Here is an 18,350-nt window from a genome sequence, read left to right as displayed (position 1 = left end):
GCACTCTCTATTGCAGCTAGAGGCATCTCTAATCTCAATTTTTTATTACCACTTTGAAATAATCCCTGAGACAAGAAGTGAGTTTGTGGTGGTGTACTTTGACATTTTTTCAGCACATTGAGAATAAATAGCTGAACATGGGGAAGTTACACAAAGCAAACCAAGTCTGTCACATGCCAGAAAACCTCCACTAGCTCTTGGCTTCTGGTGCTATCAGGCCTATGTGGGAGGGCGAGTGCAAGATTAAAACAACTAACACATAGGACAGTGAATATCTCCACTGTCCTAGTTTAGTACATGATCAGACCTTAAAGACCCAGGCATTTTTTGCTGTCCTAGTTTAGTACATGATCAGACCTTAAAGACCCATATGTTGTTTAAATGTTACAGCTGGAAGAAGCTGACTCGGTAATTATGGGGAAAGGTCTTAGGCATTTACAATTTCTCTTTTGGGGCAAGAATACAAGTAACATTTACCGCCTTCTCTTTTATTGTACAATAAAACTCCTCTTTTGGTCATTAAAAGCTTCCCATAAAAGTATTCTTGTAACACTTAAAACAAAGACTTTGCTGGTTTACATCTGTGACTCTAAGCCACAAACTCAGAAGTCACAGTAACTGCCTCTTATTCTGTGTTAGGTCCTCCAATCTGGCCCCGTAAAGTTGCTGTGACATTGGGCATTGACTACCACTCCATTTGAAAACTTCAAAACAGCATTTTAAATGCTGGAAATTTGGAAATAGATCAAGTAAAGTAACACAAGAATGGCAAGTATAATTTTAACGTGAAACTTTTCATTTTAATGAAGGCTTTCAAACACAGTTCAGAGTTTTTGCAGTTTCCCAAAATTCCCAAATCATCTGAGTTCACTGAAGTCCATCATTAACAACCCTCTCCAAACTCACTGAGGGGTACACACCTCTCTCAGACGGGTTCCTTCAGAGCGGGATTGTTTCAGCTGCTTGCTCTGTACTAGGAGCTCTCTCAGGTAGGCTGTCCTGCCAATAAGCCCAAGCTGAGTCACAGCATTTAGGTAAATGTACAAGCACAGATGTCTGTAGCACGTCTCTCCAGTGTGATGAGCTGCTACTTGCTACAGCCTGGTCCTCCTCTCTCTACACAAGTTTCCCCATGACATTTAAGATTGAAATCAAGTTACCTTTATGTGGTACCTGACTCTTGGGAAAACTCATAAAAGGTCACGAAAAGCTCATGAATGCAGGTCCACTCTGCATCCCTGCTCCTCTAGCACAGGGACAGAGTTCAGTGGACAGGTAACACTTGCAAATACAGTAAGCAGCCTTTTCCACAAGCACAAGGAAAAGATCTCCTTTTATGCAGTGCCTGGATATGTAACTGTTATATTGGGCAGTTCTTACGGATTATGAGATGGATGGGTCACCATCCCTGGAGGTTTTTAAAAGACATGTGGATGAGGTGCTTAGGGACACGGTTTAGTGGTGGACTTAGCAGGGTTAGGTTTACGGTTGGACTTGATGATCTTAAAGGTCTTTTCCAACCTAAATGATTCTATGATTTGACATGAAACCCCCCTCTATCTCACACCCTTCATGGTAATCAGATACAAAATGAGCACCCCATTCTGATGCATGGCTAATATTAAAGATCTGCAAACTTTAGAAAAATTGTTTATTCCACACAGGAATGCATTTCTGTTTCCTAACTCTGCACAATGTTGTTTTGCTACTATGCAAATCAGGGTGATGTTTGTGTTGACACAAATTAACACTTCTCAAGTGTTAAGTCATCTAGAGAGGCTGGCAGGACAGTAAAGCCAGGAGAATAATTTGCAGCTAATAATTTATCTAATGACTTTTTACCACTCATGGAATATCCACAAGCAAGGACAAAGTCTCCTTTATTTCAAGTAGGCAGAAATGACTGTGCTATTAAAAAGCAAGAGCAACCTCAAAGGATATGGTGACCTGCAGGCATGCTAGCATTAATTTAGTCACGTCCCACTAGCAGTGAAGGTGGGAGCACTGGTCTCAGAATGGAATACTGCTCAAGATTTGCCCACTTCTTGAGCAGGTTTCATCCCCTCTGCTCAACTCTGTGTAATGGTTCTTCACTTGCAGGTCTAAAAGCTAACTCAGGTCTATCCCCAAGTACCACTAGCACAGTATCAGATTCATGTCTTGTATCTACCTGGATTGTGTGTGTTTGGAAAGGGGATTTCCCAAGGTATTGGTTCAGTGGCTCCAACTGAGCTGTTGTACCCCTTCCAAGTAAAATTCCAGGCAGGCTTGCCTTTTTCTAAAATGATGAATTCATTATGGCAACATAAACTAGGTTATTTTTAGCCAGTTTCCTATGCAGTCAGTGTGTGTATGCATATGGGGATGGGGGGAGAGGAGAGTCTGTCCCTTCATCTACTGCCAAGATACTTTTAAACCCATCAAACAACTTTAATCAAATTTGACAGATCTGTAGAGAGCTCAAATACTCAGCCCCGATAAATTTTAAGCAAGCAGGCAGATGGATAGAGGACAGAGACTCTCATAATGCTGAAAAAGCACACAAAAAGATATCTTTTCGATGTACCCAGTGCAGTAAAAGGCAGTTGGTACTCAGGCCTTCCTAGACCTGAAGAAATAAGCTATGAGGAAACAGGGTTGTGTTACCTCTGCTACTCTCAAAATGATCCACACAACTTTGTAGCAGAGCCTTGAGAGAAGAGGAAAGAGGCAAAGAGACAGATCTTCCTATCACATCTATCGGACAAGCCTGGCGCCGAAACAGAAATCTGAACAAGCCCATGCTGTGGATCAATTAATGTTACAGTGTTCTTCAAAAGAAACTTCACTTTCTAGTTATGTTACAGGAGTGTCATCTTGGACTCCTCGACTTCTAGAAGCAAAATCTTTGGCTGCAGAGGCTTGAGGGAACCTACAGAGCAAAGCTTTTCAGTCATTGTTTGCAGAGGTGCTGCCTTTGAATAAAGGCACTGAGTTTTTAAGTAATTATGAATCTGTCTAGCTAAAACCACAACTTATCCAAAATCTTAGAGGAGAAAAAAAAAAAAATCAACAATTTCTGCCTTGAAGGTGGGTATCTTAGCTTTATTGATCTGCTCTGAGGTAGAAGTGCAGGAGGTGCTGAGGTGAAACATTTAAATACAGCCCTCACTGTTCAGGCATTTGAGTGCTTGTAAAATCTCTGTCTGTGGCACTGTTTTACAAATTGTGCACAAGAACGAAGACTAAAATCCCAAAGAAGTTCTTAAAAGCATCTTAGGTGCTCTGCAGGAAAAGGAGTTGATTTTAGATGTAAAACAATCTTCAAATCCACCAACAGACCCACAGCCATTAACAGTCTCAACTCAAAGACTTAATCATGTGTAAGGAGCCAAGATTAAGTCTGTATTGTGCTGCTTTCCAGAAGTGCCACGAACGACACTTATAATGTCACTGGAAATCTAACATTCAGGATCCAACACAGTGCAATACAGGCCCAGCAGGCAGAGCTAGGCAGAACTGGGGTCAGTAAACCCCATTGTTCACAGCCTGACTCATCAGTCACTTCCCCTCCCCAGGTACATCAAGGCAGAAATTCGTTATATTGCTCCTAACCTTCAGTCTTGCTCTCTAGCCCTCTGCTGGGAATCAGACAGCACAGAGGGATTTCCCAAATCCACAGGGAGATAGTGCTTAGCTTGCTAATATGTTCCAGGTCTCATCCCTGCCAGCTTGCACCAGGCAGGGCAGGGCAGCCCTGGATGGTTCTTGTGCCTGTAAGCACAAGTGATGCATAGCGGCTCTGCCTGGCCTGTCACACAGGCGTTCCCGCAGGACAGATGTGTTCTGCACTGTCAGCACAATATTCCTGCCAATTCAGTTCACCTTCAGGGTTATGACATCATGTCAGTATTATGAAGCTCCTGTATGTAAAGCTAGAGAAAAGCAAGGTTTATCCACATGCAGGTTTCTACCAATGGCCCCACACTGACTCTCTCCTGCCAGAGCCACACCTGGCACAGCTTTGGAGGTGAAAAGTTTGATCCAGAGCAGAGAGACACCAGAGCACAACACAGCCAAGCTACATAAAGCAATGAAGAGGCATTGAGAGGCACCAAGCCTGTGGGTTTGAAGGCACAGGTTATATCAGAGCTGTCTTCCCACAAGGAGAAACAGCTGATTAATCACTGTGCCTTAGCTATTATGAGTAAGAGGAGACAGACTCTGCTTCCAAGCCTAAACAGGCAGAGAAAAGCTGTATGATGAATGTAGAGGGGAAAAAAACAGCCACACTCTGACTTCTGGATTGGCCCAGAGCGCATGCTTGTTGAGAGCTCCCTTCTGAGGATGGTTTGAGCGACAGGAGGAAAGGCACAAAAGCATCCTTTAGGGAAATGGCAATATATGCAGAGAGCTGCAGAGAGGACAGTATTAAGGCATAATGTCTTCTCACTGTTGGTCCTCGTTGATTCTTCAGGTCATCAGAAGTTGACAGCTTTTTCCTCCTTTTCCCCCAGCCCTCCTATGCCTTTGCTGTGCAGCCACATAGGTGACTCATGCAAATGGTTTGCAGCTTACAGGAAACGCTGTCTGCTCCCTACTCAGCTTGTGGCTGTTCAGTGCCCCTCTTCTTGGCTCCATTTCCCCTGGAGAGATGGCTTTTTCCATTAGCTTTGCCAAGAGTGGTGGTTCTAACACTCAAACCTGCAGCACATGCTGTAACTCTCACAGACTGCCTCCTGCGCATCAGAAGATGGCTGTGAACGGCACAGAACAGGCTCAGTACATTGGTCCCTTAATACAAGCTGCATTCTAACGTCCTCCTGGACTCAGATAAAGTGTTACTGCACACTGCTGAACAGCTGTCACACTCCACACCAGACACAGCTGCATCTCACTGACAAGTTTTAAAATTCCTGTTTTAGCAAATCAAAGTGTTCTAGGACGGAAAAATTCTAATAACATCACATGGCATTACTAATTTACTCAGATAAACCAGCAACTGCCATCCCTGTTGGCTTTGGACCAGCAGTAGCAAGGACTGCTTCCATCTTACAGAAATTGGGAATGATTTAGTAAAATTGCATCTGATCTTATGACTGTATAGCGACTGCATTTTGATCAGCCATTCCCAAGTGAAACCAATGTCCAAGGAACAGAATCGTGAAATAATTGGGCTACTAGCAGAGAAAGACGACAGGAGAATAAGCAGCCAGTTCTCAAACCTTGATAATGTGGGGGAACATTACAGATGCCACGATAGTGGAAAACTGGGGAAAGCAGGCCCAGGAGGTGTTACATTGTGCCAACAACACATGCCTAGTACATGCACTCACACACTGCCAGGCACGTCTGATGAGCAGGACAGACAGCTGTTACATGAAACATAGCAAGAAGCCAAGATTAAGTGAAACATGGCAAGAAGCTGAGATTTCCTTTTCTCTTCCTTTTTAATTGATTAGAAAAAGGAACAAAGCCACAGGCAACTGTATGAAGTTCACACAAGTGTTTCAGGCACCCCTAGTATGTGACATTTGAGACTTTTCAAACCAGTATCTCCAGTTACTACCACTCACAAGAACCACCAACACTTGTAACACCTCCCTGGACAGACTCTTCTCAATAATTTCCCCAAGCAAGGGCCTTGTATCATAGCCACAGCCCCATTCACCCAAGTTCCCACCCAACTTACCCAAAACTCAGCAAACCTTCCCAGATCTGATAGCCTGGAATCCCCATCCCTCCCCTCCATCTTGGCTCCCTTCCACCTTGCTCTTAGCTTCAATATAAGGGATCCAAAAATTATAATGAAGAACAAGAGGCTGGACCACATCTTGCATTATGGTACCAACAACCATCTCAAGGACATCAGTAAAGATATAGGGACATGCCACAAAAATGCAGGACAGAATGAGGCCCAATGCCTTCCTAATCTGAAGTATCCATCATGCTCCTAAATTCACTATTTTTACAAGACAGCCTCCGTCCTTTTTTGTCTGACACCAAACTTTATTTTTTCTTTAACCTGTGCTGAGAGCAGTTATATTTGGTGGCACAACAACAAGGAACAAAAAAATATTCACCATTGGTTTTGAAAGCAATAGCACAACCACCAACTTTCAAGGGCGAAATATGGAGTAGAAGGTGAATACAGTACTTGCTGTACAATTTGATTCACAGATTTTAAGGAGAGCTCGGACCAAAGGGCAGAGCTGTTCATCTGCTTGATCCTTTTACTATTAACTTCATCTTTTTCCTCTGTTGACCAAAACTGAAGATACGTGTTTTCTTTTCTTGGCCTCTTTAAACTAATATGATGTATCCTTTACACCCATCCACTGTGAAAAGAGAACGCCAGTCCATTTCATGTAACTTTTCCTCTCCTTTGAAGACTACGCCAAAGTGTTGCATATTGATTACCACATCAAGAACACTTTGCCTGAGGCCTTCATTTCTTGGTGTGCTGTAATGAGTTAAGGACCCCAGCTGTCTGCCTGGGGATTTAGAACACTGGTATTTAATACTAAATTATAAGGCAGAATACTTAATTTTACTTTTTTTGCTGAAGTAACATATTTATAATGGTACGCTCTACAGCCACTAAGTAAAGATGGGAGAGCACGTCTTTCAGTTCAGACAACTCAGTCTCTGGGTTTCCATGGTCTAGCCCTAGCCAGTTCAGTTTTTGGATGCCAGCCTCTACTCTTAACCCTGATGTCACATCTCCCACTAGCATCCAACAACACGCTGGAGCAAACTGCAACATATTCCTAGCATGTTTATAGAAAGCAACTTCAAGCCTACTATACTGACAGCATTAACGAGCCCTACACAAAGCAGAGCAGCTAATAAAACCAAGATGTTCTGCAGTTAATCCTTGGAAGTTTGCCACTGGGATCCCACCAACACCATTTCAGGGATAGTGGCTTCATCAAGCTCAAACCCTGCTTTCATCTAATAGAACAGCCTAGATCCACGTTCTGATAACACACCTCACAGCTTTACACTTCCTCTCGGTTCTCTAATGACAATCTACGGGAACATGTACAGCATCAGATCTGGACTGGGAAACTTTTTAGAAAACATCAGCATTCTGGAAGGAACAGCAGAGTAATTAGTATTTCCAAGTAATGCCAGATATGTTTAAAAGCCACAAAGATAAACAGGAGGGGAAAACCTGCATCCTTTGAATTACAGCTAGTAAAAGCATAAACAATCCCCTCCAACGGCCACAAGCTGACAGACCAAGTTCTTGCTAATTCTTTTTCCTCATTAAATCTGCCTTTCATAGCTGCTTTCCTACTTGAAGTTACACAAGCATGCACCTCCTCAGAGTTAGTGTGCTGGGGTAGAACATGTTGAAGGTAAAAAAAGATAGTGCAGTTTTCCTTCAGAAAAGCTCCAAGACACTCAGTGCCTCAATTACCAGGAAAACGATGAACTACTACCTTCTACTATGCTGCCTTACCTCACTGCAGTAGGAGACAGATAGGAACAGTCTTGTTTATCTCATGACAACTGCCTCAGCACCACAGGAACCACAGCCCTGTCATTGAACATACTGCTTTGCCTTATTTCTTTCTGCATGCTTATTCCCTGGAATTATGGCTAGTTTGGGTTGTTAGTGGTCTGACAGAGAAGACATACACAGCTGAGCAACATCAGAATGGGTCACAGTTCTTTTCATCCCCTATATGGAGAGAAAAAAAAGAGGGAAAAGAGAAAAGAGAGACAAAGTCTTTCCTGGGACTACTTTTGATTCAAATAATCTTGTCCCCACTCTGTTTTATTAACATACAGGATAGTTTCAAAACATGTCCAACTGCAAAGCTCTGATCCTGCCATTTACCTGCTGGAACAGGATACATCCATTCCTTCACCAGCAGCAAGACACCACCAGTATATAATGCTCTGACTGAACTCCCGTTTCAGTTCTCTGATTTCACCTACATCTTGACATGTATAGCAATGCTTTGAGTTCTGGAGCAGAACACAAAATAAATGTCCTTCTGCTCAGGATATGGTTTCTGTTAGCTTTAGTCCCTGCTCCAGCCTTTAGGATAATTGAGGTTAGGACCTAGAATAAACACGACCCTACTTCAGAAGGACAGAGAAGGATTATAACCACACACTCCCCTAGCATATCTAGCCCAAACTGAAAGCCATTATAGATGGTCCCTGCAAACGTGACCTGAGCGGGGATAAGTGGGTAGGGTTGCAAGTTCAGTGGTTTGGCAGTAGTCGTGTCTAAAGAGGAGGACAGTTTGTACTAGGTAACCACATTTTAACTTCAGAGACCACACTATCTGTTTTAACCTTTACAGTGCCTCGCTCCCCTCTGCACAACCCGTCCAGTGACTAACAGCTGTCTTTAAAGACAACATTGTTTGCTTTTTATTTATTTTCAAGACACCATTATTACAATTTCTAAACCAAGTAACAGGGTCAGTTCAGGGACTGCCCACCAGCAATGCCTGCAAAGAGGCCAGAGATAACAGAACATCACCTCTGAGTAAAGCCAACATTTTCCTTCACGGTATACACGGCCAGCAATGACTTTCCATCTCCTGCCTGAATCCAGCACATCCTCCTCCTGACAGGAAGGAGTGGAGCTCACAGAAGATTCCTCATCCTTTTCAGCATAGATTTATTCCCCATCATGAAATGCAGCCACAGAAGAGCCCCCACCAAATTACACTAGATGCCCACAGCTCACACTAAAAAGAAGCACTGACACTTCAGCAAGCATGTGCCTACTGGCACCTCAGAGCCCATAATCACATGCCTCAGGGCTGTTCTTCAAATAGAGCTGGAGGTAATCCTTGAACGTCTGTGGGTCAGTCATTGTAGCCTTGACAGCAGGGTCCTCCTTCATGGCCTCCATCCAGCGTTGGAGCTTTGGGGTGTGACTCAAAGAGCTATGGGAAAAGGAAAGAGACTGAGTAACATAAATGGGAAAGTTGGAGAGCATCAAGGAAGCAAAACAGTTTGAGTGGTTCTATTTTACTGCTTGTTTTGCTTTCTCCCTCCTAGTATAATGTTTAGCTCGGAGCACGTGACAGAAATACATATTGGATCATAGAAGACAGACTAGCATTTGGAAAGTGAAATAATTCCTACAGAGCTTGTGCACTCTGCAAAGCTGATCAAAAACAAAGGAGCACTTATTGTGCAAGATATCAACATGTTTTTGCTTACGTTATCGCTGCTGCAAAAAACACAGCTCTTACTTATCATCTGCTCTGAGTTGAAGGGAGAGGCTTGTGCACCACTGCCTCCCTCTGGAATGCTTTGTCAATGGTCATTCTTGAAATAAATGCCATGTGCAGTGGTTGAGTTCTCCTCCACAACTCACGAACTTCTCTCTTCTGTCTTGCATACCAAGACAAGCTGTGCAGTTTGTACTACCCTGCAACCCAGCAGCTCAAAACACAGACACAGCCTATTGAGGAAACTGAGGATTCGGCTAGCAGACTAAATCCATAAACCCACTCAGACACATTTGAAAAAACAGCTATGTGGCAAATTGAAAGCTTAGCAGTGTAATTTGCTATTTTCATTCCCTTCTGGCAGATTGACCCAAGTACTTTGCATTACAATTTCAAACTCACAATTTTAGTTAATGCATAACTTCTTCAGATAGCATCTTTTCTTAACATACAATGGCTCAGATCCTCAATCGTTCAAACACCTTCATGACTTTAGACCTATGCTGCTATATTGCTTGTAATATTTCCCCTTCCAATCAAGGATCACACAGGAGACAAAGTCAGTCACCAACCCCTCAGTAAAGCCCTCATTTCAATGCTAAGGACTCCCTGCATCTTTCTTGTTCTTCAAGAATGCTTCAGGCACCAGGGTGAGACTAACTGTTCTATACTCATCCTCTGCTTTTATCACCCACTTCCTCATACAAGCTGACTCTTTAGCCCTGTTTTAAACCAGCTATAAAACAGTTTTCCTTTGATACCATTTCCCTATATATTAATGCAATACCACAGTAACTGAGCTGTTTCAGGATGTAACAGACCAAGACATTTATGTACTTATTAAAAAATGCTATTACAACAGGGACAAATCTATTAGCTACAGCAAGGTAGGATACAGTTTACCCATCTCAAAGCAAACCCACCTTCCTTTGTCAACCTAGAATTTCTGAAGATGAGCAGAAGACTGCATTTCAAGTCTGAGGTTTTGGACCAAGAAATTTGAAACTAGGCCTCTATACCTCCATCCCCTTCAAATAAAGACCATTTTCATCTATGATGTTAGGGATGGAGAGAAAGCCCTGTATTTTGACCACTTCTTCCAGATCTGTCAAAATTATTTGGTAGGGAAACAGACCTGGTGAAAGAAAGCCTGTTTACAGAAGATCCCTGAACAACTCATCTCTCCTTTGGGAAGATGCTTCCCTCAAACTGTAACACAATATAAACTTTCTTCAGCAGTCCCCAAGAGCAGCCCATTGCTGCAGAGTGTATGCAAAGAATATTTATGCTGAGGCATTTCAGTATACACTAGAAGCCAGGGGAGGTACTCACTCCTTCAGCTGGAATGGTTCCAGACGTTCAAACCACGGCCAGATCATGTAGTCAAGCATGGAGATTGAGTCCCCACCGTAAAACACAGTGTTGCGTTTGGACAGAATCTGTGAGGGGTGAGAGATGGCAATTGCCCTCAGAAGGAAAATTACCACAGCAGGACACTAAAGTAACAAAACATTCCCACCTGGTAGTGGAATGTAGGCATACTGAAGGGATCAGACAGCAAATAATGCAGATACAGTATGTTTCTCCCATGCACACAATGTCTGGGGAGTCAAAGCTAGTCAGTAAAGTAGCTGTAGTATCAAGCTCAACTATTTCATACAATGTCAGTGCAGTAGTTCAAAAACTGTCACAAAATATGAATCACTAGCGAGCTGCAGCTTGTGCACAAACAAAAAGGAATTTAGCTCTCAGAATCTGTCAGTTCATGATTTCTTACTTGTCAGAAAGCATTAATGTCACAGACTAATCAAACACAACAATGCACATGCATTTCTTGAGCAATAAATCCAGATAAATTCAACATCCAGGTAAACTAGAACACCGTTTTAGCAGGGACTCTTTTCCCATGGCACTTGAGGCCAAGTAGTATCAGGAAAGCATTTCTAACTTTACATCTAGAACTGGATTTGATTCCAGGTGCAAAGGAAACAGGAAGCAAGTGTAACATCCACATACTCCAGGAAGAGATCCCCACAGCTCAGCACAGAAAGCAGGGCCACAAAGAATGCAGCAAGTTTTCCCATTACATTTATGTTTCTGATACATTTCAAGTGTCATGGTCATCCAACTTCAACATGCTTTAAGGAACCTCCAGAGCTTGGTCTCTTCTTTCATAAGACTAGTCCCTCTGTTTTCAGGCACTTTAGCATTTTAAAGGTGGAACTTGAGAGACCTTACAAATCTTTGTCTTTTTGGACACACAACACTATACTCCGATGGCATTTACTCCCTGTCCCCTAACGACCATGATCTAGTAGAAATTTTAAAGCAGTCCTTCAGTAAGCATGAAGCTGTTTGAATTACCCGGTGTCTTGATAGAACACAACTCAGCAGCTGCACAGTTGCAGAGACGGGAACACAGCCCCCTCTGTCGGGTAGCAGCAAACTAAATACAGAAGTGTTTCAAAACACTTCCCCTTCTTGAATATCTCTTGCAATAGGCTGAGTGAAGTTTGCATGGCTCTGTTCCTTCCTCCCATCCTCAGCTGACCTTCAGCTGCTGCTGCAAAATCCTTCAGGGTATACTAAAATAGAGACACTGAAGGAGCAGCAAGTATTTCACAGCGTTAATAAAGCAAGAAGAAGGTTAATTCTTCCTTAATGTTTAATAGATCTGTATTTCAGGGAAGTGAAACACACATGGCTTCCCCCAAGAACTCATTTGTCATCTGCTCTACTCTGGCATCAGCCTGATCAGACAGACAAGACTACCCTGAAAACAATTTTACTTTGGCAGCTCAAATGGGTGGGGAAGCAGAACACAGAGGACTGTTAGGAGAATTAGGAAAGTACTAGAAAGCTATTGGTAGCTTTGCACCAGAAGAGAAACACTCTGGAGGAACGCTTCTTGATCGAGCCAGACAAGTGTTAGTCATGGCTGCTAAAGACGCAGAAGGAATGGATTCATGATAAAGGCAAGTCTAACAGCTGTTCAGACTAGCCAGAAACCACTACCAACACAGATTGTGAAGCTGCTAATACAGCATCAAAGTCACCTGACACTTCCTGGAGCTCTGCTGAAGTTGCATTACACCACCATAGCAGAACATGGCCCAGGGCTGGATTTTTGCAAGGGACAGATTACATTCTGCTTCCTCCCACCCCCCCGCCCCCCAAAAATAAGCTCTTGAACAAAAAAAGATTTTATTTCATCACCAGTGTATCTGCACTGATTTCAGCAGAGCTAGAGCACAGATGCTTTTCAGCAGCTCAGACTCCTCAGCCCTTTCTCTTAGAACATGCTGCAAGGTCTCCTTACATTTAAAGCACAACAAAGATATCCAGGACAACACCAGTCAGCTAGCATTTAAAAAACTCCGTAAGTCCACACAGCCTTCATCATACAGATGAAGTTTAGTTTAGCTACTTGGAATTTACTCTAATGGTGATGGTGTGTGCTACTTGGAATTTACTCTAATGGTATGTTGTGCATCCTAGGCTGGAGGGAGTGAATTGAAAGATTGTTCATTGCTATAACTACCAACTGAACAAGAACAGCTCTTGCTCCAAAGGCCAAAGCATGAAAGAAAAAAATTGATCATACAATGACTGGCAACCTGCTCATTATCGTGAGATACCCTTACCTCTTCAAGTTTGCCAAACTTTTCAGCAATCTCTGCTTTCAGCGCTGTGGTGTCCTGCCCATCCTTGACTGCCACAAAGTACTTGAAAACTATGGGTGTTATCTATAAAAAGGAAAGATAAAGTTTGTAGTGTTCCTATTACAATAATACAATTCACTCAGAGCTTAAGATGTTAAGATACTAGATGCAAGTTAAATCTTATAGATTTAACTTTGAAGAGTTAAATAGAGTCCATTAATAAAAATATTTTATACTTCAGAAGAATTAATGCAAATACTAATGCATTTTAGTCTTGCAATAAGAGGAGAACAATGAAAAGAACAGCATGTTTCCTATTTGCACACGCTACCAAAAAGTAGCAAATAAGGTAGCAAGGTGCTGAGTGATACACTTTTCCCAATTACACTTTTCTGAAATCCAAATGCATTTTAGTTATCAACATTTAAGATACTTGAAGAAAGAGATACACAGCCTTCTACAAACCTGTCCATTTTCTAATTTGGCAATTGCCAGAGAAATTAGCATACAGTACCAGAAAGTTTCCCAGTGGCCAAGCTTAACTAAATTATATTCTTAAAAGCTCACAGAGAAACGTTTTTCTAAGATCTCGTCTTCCATACAACCAACATTCAGTGCACGTTTCATTTCTTGCAACGTGCTTCCCTATAACCCTCTTCCCATCACGCCTATTCAGAAAGGCCTGTTGTAAATATATCCTCCCTTCTATCACCCTTCTTTGTCCACATCTCTTTGCATCTTCCATTGCTTCCTCTCCTCTGCTGCGTCATATCCAACCTGACTTCTTTTACTTCCTAGACCCTTCAAAGCACATGCTTGTACAGAGAGGTTACTTCCAGTCAGCCACAGTGCCCACCTCCAACCTCTGCTGAGAGCCAAAACCAGTCTCCTTATACACGTCCCATGTCTACAGCCACCTGCCATCTCTTGTCCAAGACTGTAGGCTCTCTCAGTCAGGCACTCTTCACATTCTGCATTCATACAGTACTTCCTACAGAAAGACTCGGATTAAAATACAGCCATTATCACTGCCTAGGTCTCAAGCAGTCAGCTGGTTTGGTCTACTAACCTTTGCTCTATTGTAGGATGCTCAAAATCCTGCCTCAGTCATATACACTTTCACTAGCTTGGTAGTCTTCCTGCATCCATCCCCGCACATAAATGCCAGGAGCAATTCAGACACACAGTGGTTTGTATGTGCTCACAGCAAGAGACCCCAAAAATAAATAACCGCCAGTTATTTAAATGCTTTTCCCAGACACAAGACCTGCCGTAAAGGATGAAAGCATCTTTGGCAACAGAGCTGCAGGTTTTGGTGCTATGGTAAAGTAAGAAATACAATCCCACCCTGATCACGCAGTACCTTTGAGAAGTGTTCCAAGAGCATCTTCTGAAAGGCTCGCTCATATGGGTCCGAAGGCATCAACTTCTTCCCTGGAAATGCTTCATCCAAATATTCACAAGTGATTGGGGACTCATAGATCAGCTGGCCTTTGCTGGTCTCCAGAACAGGAACCAGCCCAAAGGGGTTCTTCTCAAAGAACCAGTCAGGTTTGTTCTTCAGATTGATGTTGATTACTTCATGGCTAGAAGAGCAAAAGAAACAAGACCCAAACAGGCTCAGTTCTTCTACAGTCCATTGTAACTTCATGAAACGCAGTCATTACAACTCAACAGCCACAATACTTGAGAGGCTGACTCCTCATTCCCCTGCTCTCCCTAGTCTTCCCTGAAGTCCTTTGCAGGACTAACCATTTGACACCTAGAAATACTGCCAGGAAGCACTTCCCTTTGCTGGAGAAAATCAGCACTGACTTACAATAACTTGTTTGTCAAACTAATAAAAGACACATGAACAGTCTGCAAGCACACAACAGAGGCAGCCCTTACAGTCATGCTAAAAACAAAGGTCAAGCTCAGAATGCAGCACACTTATCACATGCAGGTTCAGGGGCATTCTAAGAAAGAAGCACTGGATTGCAAATAAGCTACACTCCAGCTAAGAAATGCAGCTGAACTTTAACATGACCTTACTCCAAAGAGCAAATCAGGAGAGCATCCTACCTACTTATCTTCCCCACCTACGGCCTCACATAGAGCAGGTGTTTAGGGTAAAGGTAAATAGATATTGATTAAAAAAGATACATGGGAAAAGTGTCTATGTTATCTTAACAAACCATAAGTTATATGCTGTGTTGTATGTGTGACCCCAGAAAATTCCTAGTAAGCCCAAAGGTCTGCTAAACACAGCTGAACCTTCAGAACAACTAAAAGGTTACCAGAAGGCGACTACTACATTTAGGTAGCCATAAAACCCCTCCAAAATCACCATACTAAAGCAAACCTCCCAACTCCAAAATCAGTCCAAAGACACTAAATAAAGACAAAATTAAACTGACATGGAAGTTTTAATGCACCTACTCTTTTGAAAAAAGACCCAAGAAAAACCAAAATAACCCAACTTTCATTTTGCTATCAGGAGAACTGAGTGGTAAGACTTCACCATGCTAACATGGACTCCCAGCCCAGTGCTACTTAACAAACCATTGGCAGGCCTAGGACTTGGTGGGAATCAGCAAAAGGTGGAAAAAACTGTTATTTTGAAGCTGTAAACTGAGGGAAGCATTAGTCTCCATTTAAAAACACTGAAATGACATGGCTATCTTGAAAAAGAAACAAACACAAATACTGAATTCCATTAACTTCCTACAGTGCAGGAATGAGAAGACATTATAGGAACACAGTACATTTCCTCTTTTAAAAAGGCCACTCACTCTCTGTTGTGTTTTGCTAAGCAGTAATATAACAGAAACACTGAATATTCATATCTCCCAGAATTTTCACCACAGCTTACATCAAAACCAAACAACAACATACATTAAGGCTCTACTCACACTTATCCAGGACAAGCTCAAACACTATTATTGCAAACATTCAGGATGACAAGTGAGGAAAAAAAAAAAAATCAGCTTGGGGTTTTTCCCTACAGACTTACTTTGGGCCTTTACATAATTGATTTCATACACAGCCTACTTATTTCCCACTTCAACAAGACACCCCTCCCCAAAAAAGTCTTAAGAAATTCAAGCTTTATAGCAGAATCACCCACAGAAACCCCTTTTTATTCACTTCTTTCAGGGGTGTTTAAGAGCCATTTAGGATGCCCAGGTAAGAAGGGAAGGCTTGAACCACCCCCTGCTCCGTGCGAGCCCTAGCAGACCGTCACGGGAGCGCGGGGTGTAGCGGCACCGGGGGAGGGGGACAGCGGAGCAGGGCGGCCGTTAGGGAGCCGCGCACCGCGCCATACCGGCCCGCCAGGAAGGCCTCACCTGATGCCCTTGGCGCGGAGAACGAGGCGCGTCCTCTGGGCGAAGGGGCAGAACCGCATGCTGTAGAGCCGGATCACCCCCTCAGGCACAGGCCCCGGGGCCGCGCTGCCTGGAGGAAGAACCGACCGTTACAGCCGTTATTCGCCTCACGCACAGCCCCGCGCCCCCTTCACAGACCGCCCAGCCGCAGCTGAGGCTATACGGCAGCCTGCCCACTTCCCTGCCCGCCCGGGCCGCCGCTTACCCTTGCCCAGGCTGCGAGAGTGATCGCCCGCCATCGTGCCGTGCCGTGCCGTGCCGTGCCGCGCCGCCCAACCGCCACCGGCCCCGCCCGCGGGGGACGGCCGTGAGGGGGGCGGGAAGCACCGCCCCTCAGCGGGGCGCGGGCCGATGCCGCAGTGCGCGGGCAGGGAGCTGGCTGTCAGGGCTTGCGCGCCGGCTTGCCTCCCTCCCTCCCTCCCCACCCCGGGGGTTGTCGGCGCCCTGCCTCAGGTGGCTGGACCTTCCCCCCACGAAGGGGGGAAAGGTTGGGTTTCGGCGGGAGGGGCGTCGTGCACCCCGGTGGTGCCTCCTTGAGCTGACCGTCCTCCCCAACGGGGATGCTGACCCGCTCGCTGCGACCGGCACTATTAAGCTGCTCTTAATGCTCTCTTCTTTCTAACCTCAGCATAACCCACCCCAGCTGGCACTCCCATTTAAATGAAAAACCTATGGCAAAACTCCACCCCATATGCCTGTTTTTTTTCAAGTGGTGCCTCCAGCAGCTGGTGAGGCATCAGGCCTCCCCCCGCTTCCCTCGCTGCCTCCTGAGCCAGGCCTTCTGCTGCACTGCATCACCTATTGCCCTTCAAAATCTATTCCAATCCCACCTTGAGGATGACAAGGAGGGTTTCTCTCTCCTGCAGCTATTCTGCTTCATGAAGAAAACCCAAGAGGAGATAACAGATAACCTGACAGATAAGGGGCACACAGCAAATGTTAGATTTAATTTAATTACTACCTTGCAATCATAGAAGATTTGTGCTTGCTTCTGCAAGCATGACCTGTGGGAGCATCAGTATGTGCATAGAGCAAAAAAGAGAACCGAAGCACAGACTGAAGTCCTCTCCATCCCTTTTGCTCCCTCTTCAGTTGAGGTGAGGGCACCAGGGCTTTCTTCCAGCTTTTCCTGGGGTATAATAGTGGAAATGGAGGAGCTTTCCTCTTAAGGCATTTCACACAGTGTCCAAGTTGATCCACGGTCCCAGAAGTAAAATGCTTCCCTTCCTGAGGATCCACATATTTCCAACCTTCAGGTCAGAGCTGTACAATATTAGGAAATGGCACATTTGTAGGCACCAGAGGGCTGGGGCAGCCATAGCCAAAGGCAGGTCCTGGCCCTCCTGGCGATGGACATGTCTCTGTTAAACCCCCAAAACCTAATAGAGGAACTGGAGCTTCCCCAGTCTCCTCAGTGGATCCATGCTTGCACAGTGGGGAATTTTTGCCTGTTGATGACTTTTGGTTTGGTTTTGTCACTGGAGTTGGGCCTCAGGCATCATATCACAAAGACCAGTATTTTCTGTGGTGATCTCTCCTGCAGGCAAACACTGAGAAGACCACTAGTAAAGTGACCATGAACCTGACATTATCCATTTGAATAGAAAAACAATATGACTTGTTAAGTCATTGCTGTTTGATTACATAACGAATAAGTAGCTCAGCAGTGAAAGGGAGTGGTAATCCATTGCACAAGCCTGCCATGCCCTAGGCAAACAGAAGCTGTACACAAGATGTCCTTTGCCAACAAAATAATTTCCCCTACCATTAGAAAAATCTGTGTTAGAGGACATATTTCTCATTCCTCTGAGTGTCTGACCTTAGGAAAGATTCAGCAACATTTTGGGTCATGAAAAAAGAGAAAATTCATTTAAAATTCCTTTTAGCAATTAAGAACACAGGCAGACTGCTAACTCACAGCCCAGAGACAAGCACATAGGACTGCAAAGCAGCATCACAAAATCTGCATACTAAAATAGCCCTCAAAGGCACCATGGAAAAATAAACCCATTTCCTCATCCTATCTTGGTTTTGCGTGGCATACAGAGCATCTGTGGAGACAAGAGGTAAGGTACAGGCTTGTCCTGCTGCCTCTGGACAGGAGTGCCACTCTCCATCGTTGCTCCATGTTG

General features: G+C 44.0%; 1 protein-coding gene across 2 annotated transcripts; it reads right to left on the bottom strand.

Moving 5' to 3' along the window:
- Positions 1-8,344: 8,344 nt before the first annotated feature.
- LOC104254409 (glutathione S-transferase omega-1) lies at positions 8,345-16,460 on the bottom strand. Of its 2 annotated transcripts, XM_059821258.1 has the most exons (6): positions 16,424-16,460; positions 16,180-16,288; positions 14,214-14,436; positions 12,833-12,934; positions 10,521-10,627; positions 8,345-8,897 (listed from the first exon to the last, which is right to left on the bottom strand). In XM_059821258.1, exons 1-6 carry the CDS (start codon positions 16,455-16,457, stop codon positions 8,744-8,746), a joined length of 729 nt encoding a protein of 242 aa, XP_059677241.1. In that variant the 5' UTR covers positions 16,458-16,460; the 3' UTR covers positions 8,345-8,743. The 2 variants fall into 2 exon arrangements, with proteins under 2 accessions (XP_059677241.1, XP_059677242.1); XM_059821259.1 differs by lacking the exon at positions 12,833-12,934.
- Between the last annotated feature and the right edge of the window lie 1,890 nt (positions 16,461-18,350).

The sequence above is a fragment of the Gavia stellata genome, chromosome 9, assembly GCF_030936135.1.
Source record: "Gavia stellata isolate bGavSte3 chromosome 9, bGavSte3.hap2, whole genome shotgun sequence".
NCBI lineage: Eukaryota > Metazoa > Chordata > Aves > Gaviiformes > Gaviidae > Gavia > Gavia stellata.
This window is presented reverse-complemented; position numbering and strand designations above follow the sequence as displayed.